The sequence below is a fragment of the Marmota flaviventris genome, chromosome 3, assembly GCF_047511675.1.
Source record: "Marmota flaviventris isolate mMarFla1 chromosome 3, mMarFla1.hap1, whole genome shotgun sequence".
Classification (NCBI taxonomy): domain Eukaryota; kingdom Metazoa; phylum Chordata; class Mammalia; order Rodentia; family Sciuridae; genus Marmota; species Marmota flaviventris.
This window is the reverse complement of record NC_092500.1, coordinates 137,575,235-137,591,101: the sequence shown is the minus strand read 5'-3', so window position 1 is coordinate 137,591,101 and position 15,867 is coordinate 137,575,235. Positions and strand designations below refer to the sequence as shown.

The following is a 15,867-nucleotide window of genomic DNA, read 5'->3' as shown; positions in this document are numbered from 1 at the left end:
GTATGTATGTCTATGTGTATGTGTGTATATGTAAATCTATTAGTGTATGTGTAGGTATAAGCACGTGAATATATATGTGTATGTATAAAGGTAGAGATAAAAGGTTCATTAAAGGATACTTAAGAAAGCTAGCATTTAAATATAATAGTTGAACATTTTTCTGAATCCTGATTCAAATAAACTAGCAACAAAAAATTTAATAAATAAAATGTTGAAGAAAGAAGATAACATTAAAGAATTATCATTAAGGAGCAATGAAAGAACTAAATAGGCCAAGATATATTATGAAATAATCAGATATAAATATATTCAGAAATAACTTTCAAAGAATGCAAAAAATATTTTTCATATGAAAAATATTTGTTACCTTAATAACTTATATTTCACTCTTAGCATCTAGAAAAATCCCTGGGTGTAGACTACTCACTCAATAAATGCAACCTTTAATACCTAAAATTCTCCCCCTAAGATAATCACAATATAGGAATAGTGAAGATTTTTAAAAATATTTTTATTTAATATGAATATGAAATGATAATCTGGTTTATATTTATAAATAAAATATATCCCAACTTAAGTTTTTTACCTTAATTCTGAGAGTTCTGGAAATGTATCAGGAACATCTGGCATCTTATAACCAAAACCATTCTGGCTTATCTAAAGAAGAATTTAAAGGGTATTACATTTCAGCCATCTTTTGATTATTCCCTTTTACATATATAGTAATTTTTAATCTACTATGTCCCATAACTATTCTCATGATCACATCTTCATCTTCTTATTTCACATGGCCCTTATGCTCCCCTTGTATTTTTCTTCCCCAGTATAAATTTGTACATACAAGCTTACTTCTTCTTTTTTTGTTGATTAGGGCCTTTGGTGAGAGCCTGTGTTAGCTTTCTTTCATGGGCAAATGTATGGTTATAAAATAAATATCTTAAGAGTATCTGTAACAGGTATGGGAAATATCAGTGGATTTCATGGATACAGATGAATGTATTTCTCTTAAATGAAAGACAGTAAGTATAGAAAAACTTAAGCTGTCAGTAGTCTGAATAGTTATGTATCTGGGTTACATAGAACAAGGTAGTTGCAGAGCACAGTATCCACTGTTTGAATATATATAAAATTTTTTATGCTTGAAGACCCTTGAAAAGTTCTCTTATACTTTTGTCAATACTCATTGCAGTTTGTTTATTAACACAATGATGAAAAGTTTGGAAAAACAAAGTCCACTTGGGTTTCTACTCTAAATGATTACAAACTTTGAAATTAGTAATTTTTAATATAATAAGGTTTTACAATGTTTAAGTATTACTATGGGTGATATTCATTAAGGGTTAAAAGGGAAAGTTTTCAAATCCCTTTGAATATTTTATGTACCAAGTATTGGTCTCTCCTTCTGTAACATCACATGTGGCAAGTAACCAGCCTCAAAACATAGTTTTTAAACCAATGGGATGCTTGAAGTCCTTAGTATGTTATAGAAGCTCCTCTTTAATCTGACACCTGATTTACCTACATGATCAGTCCTTGTGCCTTTCTCTACACCCAAAACGACAACCAGAGAGATCTATTATAGGCGGCTTTACAAAAATACCATCTGAGGTATACTACAAAGCCTTTGTCAAAGTTATTGCCTATCACAGAATGTCTTCTAGAGCCTCCTGTTATCCTGGCAAATTCATAACCACCTTTCAAAATCTGGCCTCAAAAGCTGAGCTTGGTGGTGTGTGCTTATAATCCCAGCTACTAAGGAGGCTGATCACAAGTCTGAGGCCAGTATAGGCTACCTAACAAGATCCTGTCTAAAAACCAAGCATGAATGCATTCCTTCTTTTATCTGAATAATGTTTACTGAGCAAGTGCTATATATATCAGGCTTGGTTTGAGGCACTAGAGATAAAATGGTAAAAAAAACAGAACTACAGTTTTTGTAAAGGCATCCCTACTAGTTCTACCTTGGTCTCTGGGAGCAATGGCCATTTTTTCAACTGTGTCTCTACCATAACACTAGCATGTCTTGAGAAGTTCCTTATTTGAAATTATTTGATCATTTGTTGCTTACCTCTTTGAGTTTGTTATTTAAGTTGGAAATGTTATTTAATCTTTTTATATTTTGTGCCTAATTTAGTAGCTGGCACATAATAAACAATAAATGTCTGCTGACTGAATGCATATTTCATGGGTACAAATTAGGCTACTAAAGACACCAACCGGAGCTGAAGTGTCCGTTGTGGGAACAGGTAATGGCAGACTTGAAAGGACACCAAATGAAGGAGCAGCAGGCTTGGCTGTGGTATAACTTGTTGTTGAAGAAGAAACAGTGTCAGCAACAGACAAAGAAGTGATATTCCTGTTAGCTTCTTGTGGAGGATATGGAGGAAGAAATGGAAAGCCCTGAGAAGCATAAGGAGGCATCCCGCCTGGGTTACTGTACAGGCTAAAGAGAAAAAGAGAATGAGAATTAGATCACATTTAGGTGTGAAGAATAGAAAATTATGACTAAATTGTTCTAAACAATAATCATTCATTTCTATTGCTAGAACTCTGTTTTGGTAATACTTGTTATAATTATATGACTAATACAATTGTAATTGATAAACTATAAAGCCCCCAAAAAGAGAACTGCAGTTCTCTTTGAAAAAAAGATGACTACTTTAGAAAGCATACAATTCAAGTGGTTAGAGTAAAAATTAATAGGCCATTTTTGAGTTTTAGCATTCCACTGATATCATTTTTTCACAGAGAGAATAGAGAACAACATTTAACCCAGGAACATTATTCAAGGGGATGCTTCTTAGTAACTTTCACTGTACTTGGAAAAATCTAACTGAAAGGTAAGACTGCTTTTCTAAAAAATTTGAAAGAAAAAGTAAATATGTACATAAGCTGCAAAAAATGTTAAATAATGGCACAGCATTACGTACTTGGGATTTAATTAGAGAATAATGAAGTCAGTATTTTCTTTGTAAGATAAACCTAAACATTATACATTTAATATATTCTCCCTTAGAAAAGTTCACAAAGCATCAAATTATTAAAAAAAAAAAAAAGGGAATTCAGGCATCAAAGCAGACTGAGAATCAGGTAAATGCCAATATTTGAATTAATAGAGTAAGTTTATATTAGTTATATGTAAAAGGTAAAGGACTTAAGGTATGTTTAAAACAATATTAACCACTAAAATGTTTCAGTTTGAACTGAAACATGTTTCAAATCACATCAAGCTTAAACATTTTCTGTTGGAATACTATTACTTCATTTCATGATATAAATTAACTTGAGTTGAACTTTTGTTGGAAGAAAACATTGTTACAGATTTTGAAGTGTTTACTAGTGAACCAAATTTTATATATAGAAAAAGGAAGGTAAAAAGATAACAGCCTTTCCATACAGCAAAATAAATTATAAAACTTTAATAATAAAAAAATTTATAGGTCAGTACTTATGAATAGATAGGAGATTGATGGAATAAATATAAAATGCAGAAAAAGACTAAACACATTTGGGAATTAGGATGTAATAAAGATCAAATTTCATGTAAGCGAAAAATAGAAAGGTCAGTAATTAGTGTTGGAATGTTTGGACAAAATTAAATTCAAGTCACATTCTAATATTTACAATATTATAAAAACTTAATGGATTAAGGATTAATTTTTTTAAAAAAGTCTTAAAAGATCAGAGTGTGGCTGTATGCAGTGGCACATGCCTGAAATCATAGAAGCTTGGGAGGCTGAGGCAGGAGGATTGAAAGTTCAAAGCCAGCCTCAGCAACTTAGGCCCTAAGCAACTAGTGAGTTCCTGTCTCAAAAAAAAAATAAAAAAGGACCGAGGATGTGGCTAAGTGCTTCTAAATTCAATCCCTGGTACCAAAAAACAAAACAAAACAGAACACAACTGTAATCACAGTGATTTGGGAAACTGAGGCAGGAGGATAGCAAATTTGAGGCCAGCTACAGCAAATTAGTGAGACCTTTAGCAACTCAGTTAGACCCTGTCTTAAAATTAAAAAAGGATTTCTCTAATATAAAAATAATTCCTACAAATTGATAAAGGACTAACAATCCAATGGCAAAGTGAAGAATAAAAAAATACTGGTTACAGAAAAGAAACGAGAAACATCTCTAAAGCATAGGAAAAATGTTCACTTTCACTGTTATAACATAGGTACAACTAAAATTATATTAACATATCATGTTCTGCCTAAATAGCTAAAGATTTATTTTGATAACATACTGTGTTGGAAAAGAACACAGGGAAATAAGCATTGTATATAGAAAAAACTGCTACAACTGCTTTGGAGGGCAATTTTGTAGTGTTTGTCAAAAGTTACAACAGTATATATGACTTCTAGAATTTATTCAACAAATATACTCATGTTTGGGAAAAATATTTGCTGTGGCACTGAGGGCAACAAAGCAATGTGATGCTATATTAGAGAAGGTTGAAAACAACAAACATCTCAATCAATAGGACTTTTGTTAATGAATTACAGTATATCCATAATACTTTGTGGATATAATACTTTAGAAATTAGAACAAATACTTTGTGGGCATAAAATAATAATTGGAAAGAGCCTTAATTACTAATTTGAAAACACTCCAAATCATATTATTTAGTGAAAATAAAGCAAGGAAATAGTAAGCTATCATTTGGGTAAAAAGGATGGGGGAAGAGAACAAAATACTACATTCATATTTCCTTGTATATGCATAAAATGCCTTAGGAAACACAAACACACACACACACACACACACACACACACAACTCTGGATGCCAAAGAGAAAAAAAAAAAAAAAAAACTTAAATTGCAAGAGAACAAGAAGTGGCAGACAGACTTTCCACTTTATACTCCCTAGACTTTTTGAATTTTAAGTTAAGGGAATATATGGTCTATTCAAAAAACTCAGTGAATTTCATTTTGCTACACATGGATTTCCAGTTTTCCCAGCACCATTTGTTGAATAGGCTATCTTTTCTCTAATATATGTTTTTGGCGCCTTTGTCTATAGTAAAAGATAACTGTATTTATGTTGTTTGTCTCTGTGTCTTCTATTTTGTACCACTGGTCTACATGTCTATTTTTGTGCCAATACCATACTGTTTTTTGTACTATTGCTCTGTAGTATAGCTTAACGTCTGGTATTATAATGGTTCCTGCTTCATTCCTTCTTGCTAAGGACTGTTTTGGCTATTCTGGGTCTCTTAATTTTCCAAAAGAATTTCATGATTGCTTTTTCTAGTTCTGTGAAGAATGTCATTGGGATTTTAATAGGAATTGCATTAAATGTGTACCATATTTTTGGTACTATGGCCACTTTGACAATTTTAATTCTGCCTATCCAAGAGCACAGGAGATCATTCCATTTTCTAAGGTCTTTTTCAATTTCTTTCTTTAGTGTTCTGTAGTTTTCACTGTAGCGATAAATCAACTCAAAGTGGATGAAAGACTTTGGCACTAGAACAGAGATCTTGCGCCTAATAGAAGAAAAAGCAGGCCCAAATCTTCATCATGTCAGCTTACTGACTTCCTTAACAAGACTCTTAAAATGCAAGAAATAAAAATTCAGAATCAATAAATGGGATAAATTCAAATTAAAAAGCTTCTTCTCAGCAAAGGAAATAATCAATATCATGGAAGAAAATCTTTACCACATACACCTCAGATATAGCACTAATCTCCAGGATGTATAAAGAACTCAAAAACAAAACAAAACAAAAACCCGTAACACCCCAAAACCAAATAACCCAGTCAATAAATGGGCTAAGGCTAAGGAACTGAACAGACACTTCACAAAAGAAATAGTCGATCAACAAACATGAAAAAATGTTCATCATTTTGGGAGGCTGACTAGCATGTGACTGTGTCTGTCTCCCCTTCTGATTGGTGGTGCGGCATTGTTGGTCAACCCAGATGATAGCCCCAATCTTTAGGGTACAAGCAACTGTGTCTTCGTGCATGGGTGAGCCTTCCTACATCTCCATGGGTGGAGCTATGCTCACCTGTTCCTTTGTAATATTACCCCTTTGCCCTGTTTGGGATAGAATGTTCCATGGAAACACTTTTTGGGTGTCTCCTTCTCTTACACTGCCCTTGGGTGTGGCCTACCCAGATGTCAGTCAACCTGCTGACAGCAGACATCATGAAGCTAGACAGCCCCTTGAAACCTGACCCCTTACCTTACCTCATTTGAATAGCTTCTCCTTAATAAAAGGGGTAAGCACATGCTCTCTCTCTTTCTGTGGACCCTTAAGGTCAGAAGAGCCATCACAGCACCCCCAAAGAAAAAGGTATTTCTGTCACTTGTGTGGTTATTTTGCGCAGCCCAATTAGCCCAGTTCCCTGGAGTGACCCCTGAGTGTTTTAGTTGCATGCAACCCAGCACATCATCTATAGCAATTAGAGAAATGCAAATCAAAACTACTCTGAGATTCTATCTCGCTCCAGTCAGAATGGCAATTATCAAGAACACAAGCAATAATAAATGCTTAAAAGGATGTGGGGACAAAGGTACACTTACACATTGCTGGTCGGACTGCAAATTGGTACAAACACTTTGGAAAGCAGTATGGAGACTCCTCAGGAAACTTGGAATGGAAGCAGCAGCAATTTGACCCAGCTATGCCGCTCCTCAGTTTATACCCAAAGGACTTAAAATTAGCATACTACAGTGACACAGTCACATCAATGTTTATAACAGCTCAATTCACAATAAGTAAACTATTTGATACTATTGCTGTCCCTTTTAGACCAACTTAGATGCCCTTCAACAGATGAATAGATAAAGAAAATGTGGTACATGTACACCATGAAATATTACTCAGCCTTAAAGAAAAATGAATTATGGCATTTGCAGGTAAATGGATGGAACTAGAAAACATCATGCTAAGTGAAATAAGCAAGTCCCCAAAACCCAAAGGCCAAATGTTTTCTCTGATAAACAGATGCTAATCCATAATGGAGGGTGGCGGGAGGGAAGAATGAAGGAACTCTGGGTTGTGAAGAGGGGAGGGAGAGGAGGGGAGGGGAAGGATGGTGGAATGAGACAGACATTATTACCCTCTATGCATGTATGATTACACTACTGGTATGACTGCACCATGTACAGCCAAAGGAATGACAAATTGTGCTCCATTTGTGTACAACTGTCAAAATGTATTTTACTGTCTGTCATGTATAAGTAATTAGAACAAATTAAAAATTTTAAAAAGCTAAGTTAAAAAGTTTTCTAATATGATTGTTTATTTCAAAGGATAGCTCAGCTTTATTTAAAAACTTTTATCTAGGGTAAGTATATGATAACAAGTTATTTAACAAACAATATGACCAATATAGAGAATATTTACTATCATTGAATTAAGGTATCAATAATTCTGAATCAATCTGCTGTATTTTGAACTCAGTAGCAGATAGAAACCCATAAAATAATCTACAAAATACATTAAACTTGATGTGTAATAATGTGCATTGTATCACAGAACTTATTTTAAATGTAGCAAGTGAACACGTTGGCTTGTATTTTCAAAAAAGCTGACTGATCTCATAATCAACCTTACCAATAAATAACACAGGAAATACAGTTTTTGAATATGGCATATCCAGATCTTTATCCAAAAATAAAGACTCAGGATTCTAGGATGTAGATAATAGGAAGCCAAAAGGTGCAGGAGAGAAGGCTGAGGTACCAAATGAACTGGATAACCTGATTAAGATTTGCAGGCAGTGTCAAAGATGCTATCTGACTTCTGAATAAGAAAAAGTTCTTGGAAATTAAGTAGAAGGACTCAGAAATATTAAAACAATGAAATATAAGAAAGAGGAAATACAATATAAACATATAGAATAAGAAAATTAGATACTTCTAAGAGTTGTAATATAAGTCTTAAAAGAAGTTTCATAAATAAAGGACTGGGGTGTATGTAGCTCAGTGGTAGAGCACTTGCCTAGCATGAGCAAGGCCCTGCATTTCATTCCCAGCACACTTTAAAAAAAAAAAAAAAGGAGAATCCATTTTTCATTTATTTCATCAGACAAAAGCAATACCCACAAGGCATGAAAAGCTACTGAGCTTCTAGCAAGGCTGCTGAGAAACATTGTCATTGAGATTTTTAGAAGGCCTTGAAGGACATTTTTTCTTACTGGGTAGTTCTCAGAGGCAGCACCTTGGTTCTTTCCGAGGTGTTAGCAAAGAATTTTCTATGATACTCTGGGTTTGAATTTTGCTTTTTTATAACATTTCTTATTTGAGAATCTAAGGAAAGCTGGGAATTGGGTACATATTTATTTTCAATTCAGGAAGTCTTTTCTTTAACTCCCTCCTGACTCATTTTACTACAGCCAGCTAGAAGTTGGGTGGCACTTTAACATTGCCTAGAAATTTCCTTAGCTGGATCATCTAATTCACTAGGTACATTTTCTGTTTTCCGTATTATCATAAACAACAGTGCTGACTAACCTTTCACTAATACAGAGCTTCCCTCCACTATTCCTGTTAACAAGTCTCTTTGTGGCCCTTCATTCATTCATACTTTCCTGTGACTATTTCCAGTTTTCACTTCTGCTTGGTCACAGAACCCCTCCCATAATATCCATATGTGTATGTGTCACAGCAGCATTTTACTTCCAGGTACCAAAATCCTTTCTGGTAACTAAGGCTGCATGACAGATTACCCACAAGGAGAACATTTATTCTGTTTACTAATCTGCAGTCTGGGCAGAATTCATTGGAGAAGCTCATGTATGCTGTACACATCATCAGCTTGCTCTCAACAGAAGCTTTACCTGGGAATACCTAGATGGGGCTTCTCTTTGTAGCTTGGTCTTCCTTATAGTATGAAGGGTGAACTCCCCAAGACACAACTATGAGAAGGCATACTGCCTTCTTTTGACTTCGCTGCTAAAGTCATTCAGTGTCACATCCCCTACATTCTATTTGTTGAGGAAATCCCTAAGTCCTGGCCAGATTCAAGGGGAGGGAAATGGGCTTATCTTCTTGCTGGGGAAGTGGTAAGTCTCTGAAAGAGCATGTGGGACTGGAAGTATCAATATGGCCATTTTTAGAAATTAGAATTTATGTTCCAGCCAAGGAAGTTTGGAAGATAAATTTTGAGACTTAAAAAAAGTCTGTAAATGTCTTTAACATTCTCACTACTTCATAGTTGGTAAGGTTCAAGTTCTACATTGGTGTGCTTTTGCACTTAAAATTTTGAAGGCACTGCTCTGTTGTCTATAAACCTCTTACTAGGGTATGTAGCTCAGTGGTAGAATAGGCAAGGACTCTACAACTGAGCTACATCTGTAGCCCAAGATCTAATATTTAAACAAAAAGGAAGAATGACTCAGAAAGCAAAATCAAGAATCCAGAATCATTCTGTGAAAAAATCATTCTCATGAAGTTAGGCTAAGTCCTAATTAAAGAAATGTGCCCAGATGGATTTCACAATTGCTATGGACCAGCAATAGGTTCCTATTTTCTCCTTTTTTGAGTGGAATGGTCTAAAATGGTTATCCTAGGCTTGTTCTACCATTATATGATGGATATGTCAGGGGCAGCAACCTTGTCATTTTAATTCACTTGTCTTCAGAACAAGAATAATTATGATACTGGAGACTGAACCCAGGTGTGTTCTACCACTGAGCTACATATCCCTAACCTTTCTAAAAAAAAAAAAAAAAAAAAAAATTATGAGGTGCTGGGCTTTTTAAAAATTTTGAGACAGAGTCTTGCTAAGTTGCTTAACTGTCCTCAAACATTCAATGCCCCTGCATCATCCCCCCAATAGCTAAGAGTACAGACATGCACCACTATGCTTAGCAAGAACACCGCAATTCTCCTGGAGTCTGATTTAGATAATAAAATCCTGGACTCAAAATTAAGAGCCTAATTCTATAATAAAATGAACTCTGGAAGTTCTTGGGGGAGGAAATTAATGTATTTTTGACTGTAGGAAAGAGGTGAATTCTTGTGGCCAGGAGTGTGACAGATTGTAGTTTCCAAAATTGCTACCACAAGATTTCCAGTCCCACCTGCTCTTCTTGAACTTTGCTACTCCATTGACAGACACAGTCTATTTCCTCTTCCTTTTCAACCTGGATGGGATGTTAAAAACCAGCAGAAATGATACTGAATGACACCCAGGACTACAATCAAAACATGATGCAGCTTCTTCTTGGCTGGCTTGACTTCTTTCCTGATATGCTCACTGTCAAAACCTAAACTGTCATGCTGTGAAACAGCCCAGGTCACATGAAGAGGCCACATATAGAGGTGTCAACTGACAGCTTCCACTGAGGTTTCAGCCTCTGGCCAACATTAACTGCCAGACATCAGAATTAAGACAGCCTTCAGATGATCACTGAAGTAATCATTAGATCACTTCAAACCACGTGATCTAATGCAAAACTGGAAGTGAGCACCACTGATCCCTAACTAAATAAAAGATTCATCAAAAAAAGGCTCTCATTATTTTAACCACAAGTTCTAGGGTAATTTGTTATACATCCTAAATAAATAGAACAACATTCCTTTACTCAGGAAACTATAAAAAGACAGTAAACCAAGAAACTAGGAGGTAGCTTTAAAAAGTGAATAATACAATACAAAACCCAGGAAGTAGGGAGTTTAATACAAGAAAGTGGCAGAGGAAAATCCTAAGACCAGTGAAGTTCCTGGATGACAGCTGTGGAATAATCATAGAGAAGAACTCAGAATGGAGGGGGAAAAAGTGCAACTTCATCTGCAAGTAAAAGGAAAAACAAAATCCCACAGAACCTAGAGATGACCTGACGATGTGAAAAATGGGTTAAGAGATATTTTTCAGAACTGCTAAGAGCTCTGTGGAAATTTATGATGTGGAAAATTAAGATCTAAAAAAACAAAAGCAATACAAAAATGAGGTAACTACTAACTCCAGGAAAAAGTGAAAAATGGTTACATACTTGGCTCAGCAATGGGTAATATTTAAAGTCAAAGTAATGAAAACACCAAATATGGGTTAAAATCAGGATATAATTTATATCATGATATAATAAGTTAAAATCATGATATAATTTCACTTGGAAGAAAAGGTGGAGAGAACTTTTTGAAAGACAGCTAAAATTATTATAATGTAGCTATCAATTATAATAACAGGTCAATAGAAATATCTAAAATGAAAGAATTGAGAGATAACATTATGTACATATTATTCAGAAAAAGGAAGGTAAATGTTAGAAAAATAGCAATATAGTTGCCACTGAAAAGTGTGGGTACATTTGAAGATGAGGATATGGAAATTAGAGGGTTATCTTTTAACATCACTTAACCTTTTAAACTGCATTTTGATTTCTTTGATAAGTACAAATATGTTTTTATTTGTTATAAATATACTTACTATGGAAATGCTGTCGAAGCAGGAGCTAAAACTGGAGGATTCTTCCAGAACTCATCCAACAGACTTTGAATAATTTTCCCAAGATCTGAATGCATTGTAAACTGAAAGTAACAATAATGCATGAGTATTAAAATCACTTTCAAAAAAAAAAAGATCATAAAGTCTCATTGACATAATGTCATTTTAAATTTTAATCCACTTTTGCAGGTCAAGTATTGCTAAAAAAACAAAGAGAATTGTGTCAAATCAACGTAATAGCAATCCACAACTCACAACATTTTCTTATAGAATCAATATTATAAGTATTCAGTAATTAGCAAATTAGGTTGAAAGTCCATTCAATCAACAATAAAGCTAAAATAATTCCACATTTCACTATTTATGATAGTTTGAGAGTTCAAAGGTAAAGTTATAGTCCTTTAACGTCAACCATATCATATCCAAAAACTATAAGTCATAGTATTAACTAAACATGATATTATCTAGTATATAAGTTAAAATATTTTTTTGAAAATTACTGAATCCAAAGTGAAATTTTAAATGAATTTTAGGTTGCAAACATATTTCGTAGAAAAGTAATACACTTGTTATAGTACTCTGAAAAAACATTATACTACACACATACATTGCTTACTAATGGAGAAGTGACATACACTCCTTGTTTATCCATTAAGTGATGTCTTATTGGTGGATAAACACTGATCACTGGTTTTTCCTGAGGAAATTGTGGAGGAAGTAATCTGGTAAAAAAACAAAAACAAGAAATATTATATTATATAGTCACAATCCTAAAATTTAAGTTAAAAGGAAATTAAATTTTTACACTTGTACAGATTCATCATTAAGTACTAAATGTTCTATGCCTGACACAGTAGAGCAGGCCCGTAATTATGGTGACATGGGAGGCTGAGGTAATAGGATTGCAAGTTCAAGGCCAGTATAGGCAAGTTTGAGGCCAGCCTGGTCAGCTTAGTGAGATCCGTCTCAAACTAAAATAAATAAATAATAAAATGAGCTAGGGACATAGCTCAGAGGTAAAGTTTCCCTAGGTTCAATCCTTAGTACATAACAAAAAGAAACAAACAAACAAACAAAAAACAAATAAAAACCCCAACCATACCAAAAAACTCTATGATGGTTATTGAGTTAATTGAAATTTATGAAAAATTACACTTTGGCTATATAGTAATTCAACACAGCTAAAACCTTAATGTGCAATATAGACACTTTGAATTATAGAAGTTTTTACATCATGGTGATTATTTTCAAATATGCCAAGCTATACAAAATCCCAGCTAAAAATTGGAATCAAATGAATCATACAAACCCTGTCTGATTATTTATTGGATCACAGTTTCTGGCCACACAGTATTCTTGGGGTTTTGTTTTTGCTTTTTTTTCCTTAAATTTTAAAATGCCACCAGCAATTATTCCAACATCTGTTCTATGTCTAAAGAGTAAGTAGATAAAATGCAAAGCACTAGAACTGAAATGCTGGATTTCGCCATGCCTTGATTCTACCTTATTTTCATCTAAATGTTCCAATTAACACCTCTCTCCCAACTTTGAGATCAATCACATGGTTGCAAGTAAAAAAACCCAATAAGTTCTCCAACTATTTATTGTCAACAAATTCTCAAAGGTGAAAAGTTAACCTTTTGTAGCATTACAACATTAAAATTATCAGGTAAAGTCTTAAAAAATGAGTTTACTATTTTCCAAATCTCTAAAATTCAGAATATTTTTCCCTTTACACTGTCTCTCTATTCCTGTTGGCCCAGAAGGCTATTTGTTGACAGTACTGTCACAAAGAAAACTAGTTCCTTGTTGGATTCTCCTATTTATCTCTACCCAGACATTTGATGAGAAATAAAACTACTTCATTTATATAAAGATTTTTAAAACTACTTTGGTAAAAGAGATAATAAATGGCCTTTCCAGCCCATCAATCTGGATTTGTATCCTGCTATGATCTCTACTAACCATGTGTCTGTACTTTGTCCTAATCTGCATGATGGCTATAAGGATTCATAAAGCTCATGTGTCAAGTTAATGCAGTTTAATGCTTGGCAGAGTTAAATGTTCATGCTTGAATCCATTCATGTAACTATTATTTAATAAGGCCTCCTCTGCATAGGCATTATGTTAAGCAATGAGGATACAAAGATGAATAAGAGATGTTTTTTTTTCTTTACCTTACCCAGATACTTCCTCAAACAACCAACCACCTAAATGCAATCTGAGGTAATAACTTATTTTTTTTAACAATGGAGACTAATAATTGCATTTAAGCCTAAACAGAAACTTCAGCAATCAGTCCAACTTCTTCTGTTTATGACTTCAGTACAAACCTCATAATTACATTTTTAACTTTTAATTCCACTCCCCCACCCCGCAGCAAAAATCAGCTGATCAAAACCAGCCCTGACTGTTCTCAATGATGTAGTATATCTACTGTTGAAGTTTCAAACATTTTAACTTGTTTCTGATGTAAAGGTGAATCAATCTCTATAGGTTTTCCATGTGATTCCTTTGTCATTATCATTTTTCAGCCTATCTTTAGCTAAGACTAGTTCTAATAAAAATAATTATAGTACTAAGGGTTATTACCGTATCTTTTAATTGCATTTTCTCTTTTATACTTCCTTTTCTATGGCTACCTGTATCAGTGATGTCTTTTACAAATTATTCACTAAGTTGCACACTTTTTAAAAAAATTATAGTTACTTAAATTCACTTTAAACAGCTTATTTCTAATAGTAACTACGAGAGAATAAAAAGTTTAATTCCTATTACATGAAAAAATAAGATACAATTCTACTCACATGTTAATGTTAATAGTCAGATTGTTTACAGTGAATGGCAATCTGTATTCCACATCTTTCTGTATTTCAGCTATACTGTAAGAGAAAATTTGAGAAAAGAAAAACTTACCCAAAGTTATAAAAAGCATTAAAGTTAAAGACAAATGTTAAATGCTAGAGCCTACTAAAACTATTTAAATTATAATCACAGAATCTGGATAGACAGCATAACTTGTATTTTGCAAGGTAAATTATCACAAAAACCCTTATCAAATAAGTAGGCAATAATACTCTGAAATATCCAAGGGGCAGGTGGAGCATGCTAAGGAAAACAGGCAAGTAAAAAGTCTTGTATTTTATGTTAAGATTGGTTCACTATCATTTAATTTACCATTAATAGAAGCAATTGCAACTGCTCTGGTTAATATAGGTCAGCAAGACATATGGGTTCTGACTGTAACTATCACTGTCCAGCTACAGATGGTAATGTTTTAAACTTAGAAATCTGAATGATTATATAATTTGGATAGAGGCTGAGGGCTGCTTTTCAAAAACAAAATTTCCCTTCTTCTAAGTAAGGGAAGACAGATTTTATTCTGGGTAGCAATGTTTTAGTCTTGCTTGTAACTAGTTGTTGCTAAATACTTAAGTCACAGCCTATGAAATATATAGGAAAGTTGTGGGGTAAATATCCAAGAAAATATCTTAAAGGGGAATGAAAGAATAAACAATTGTACGTACTCTATTTGCTCTTCCGTCCTTTTGCTTACTACCTGCCTGGATCATCAACTAGACTTCTCTAAATTTTTTTTTCTTTTAAAAGCATATATATATATATATATATATATATATATATATATATATATACACACACACACACACACACACACACACATACTAGTTTAGGTGGACAGCAGCATACCTTCATTTTTATTTTACGTGGTGCTAAGGATCAAACCTAATGTCTCACATGTGCCAGGCAAGCACGCTGCCACTGAGCTACAGCCCCAGCCCCAATAACTAGACTTCTAATAGCCATTTTGGACCATGAGTGACACTGAGAATGGGAGTCATATACGGGGGACAGCTAAGAAAAAAGAAAGAAGTAGCTTGGGTTATTGATGACCATGAAATTTCCAGGCTCTTAATTTATTTTATGTAAGAGAAAAATAAACTTTTATTGTACTTAAGTCATCATTTTGGGGTTCTTTGTTATTGGCAGAATATAATTCCTTTTAACATTCTTTAATGCAGAATTTTATTTTGTTTTATTGTTAATTTTAGGCATACCTTTTTACAAATATCATGTGTAAATCAGATATGGAGACTCTGGGGTTCACTTGGAATACTAACCAATATTCACAATATTTCCACAGAGAAAAATACTAAGTAGTATCAATGACTTTATGTTGTAGAGGCAACCTTAATATCAAACAGACAAGAAACTTCTTCAAGCATGAATATCTGGGAAAGGCCTAGCATATGCATAATGGTTTAATTTGTGTTCTTTTGGATGCTTTGAAATAAACTTCTAATTTTTCTCATTTTTTGACTATTATATTTTCTGGACTTTTTTTTTCATAAAAACCCAGGCTCTAGAATATGTAAATCTTAGATGGCTTAAAATGTTAGAGAGTGTTGGGACAGAGCTATGGAAAAAAATCTTAGATGCAGATAATGCTTTCT

At 33.7% G+C, this 15,867-nt stretch overlaps 1 protein-coding gene across 3 annotated transcripts in view; it reads right to left on the bottom strand.

Annotated features, from left to right (window-relative positions):
* The window catches only part of Vps37a (VPS37A subunit of ESCRT-I), a 37,593-nt gene that overhangs the window by 9,258 nt on the left and 12,468 nt on the right, over positions 1-15,867 (bottom strand). For all 3 annotated transcript variants that reach the window (XM_071610431.1, XM_027954719.3, XM_027954720.3), the window contains exons 2-6: positions 14,203-14,277; positions 12,003-12,117; positions 11,378-11,478; positions 2,218-2,443; positions 587-657 (exon numbers count right to left, since the gene is read on the bottom strand). In XM_071610431.1, the coding sequence (XP_071466532.1) occupies positions 587-657; positions 2,218-2,443; positions 11,378-11,478; positions 12,003-12,047 (443 nt within the window). In that variant the 5' untranslated portion in view covers positions 12,048-12,117; positions 14,203-14,277. The remainder of the gene's footprint in view (positions 1-586; positions 658-2,217; positions 2,444-11,377; positions 11,479-12,002; positions 12,118-14,202; positions 14,278-15,867) is intronic.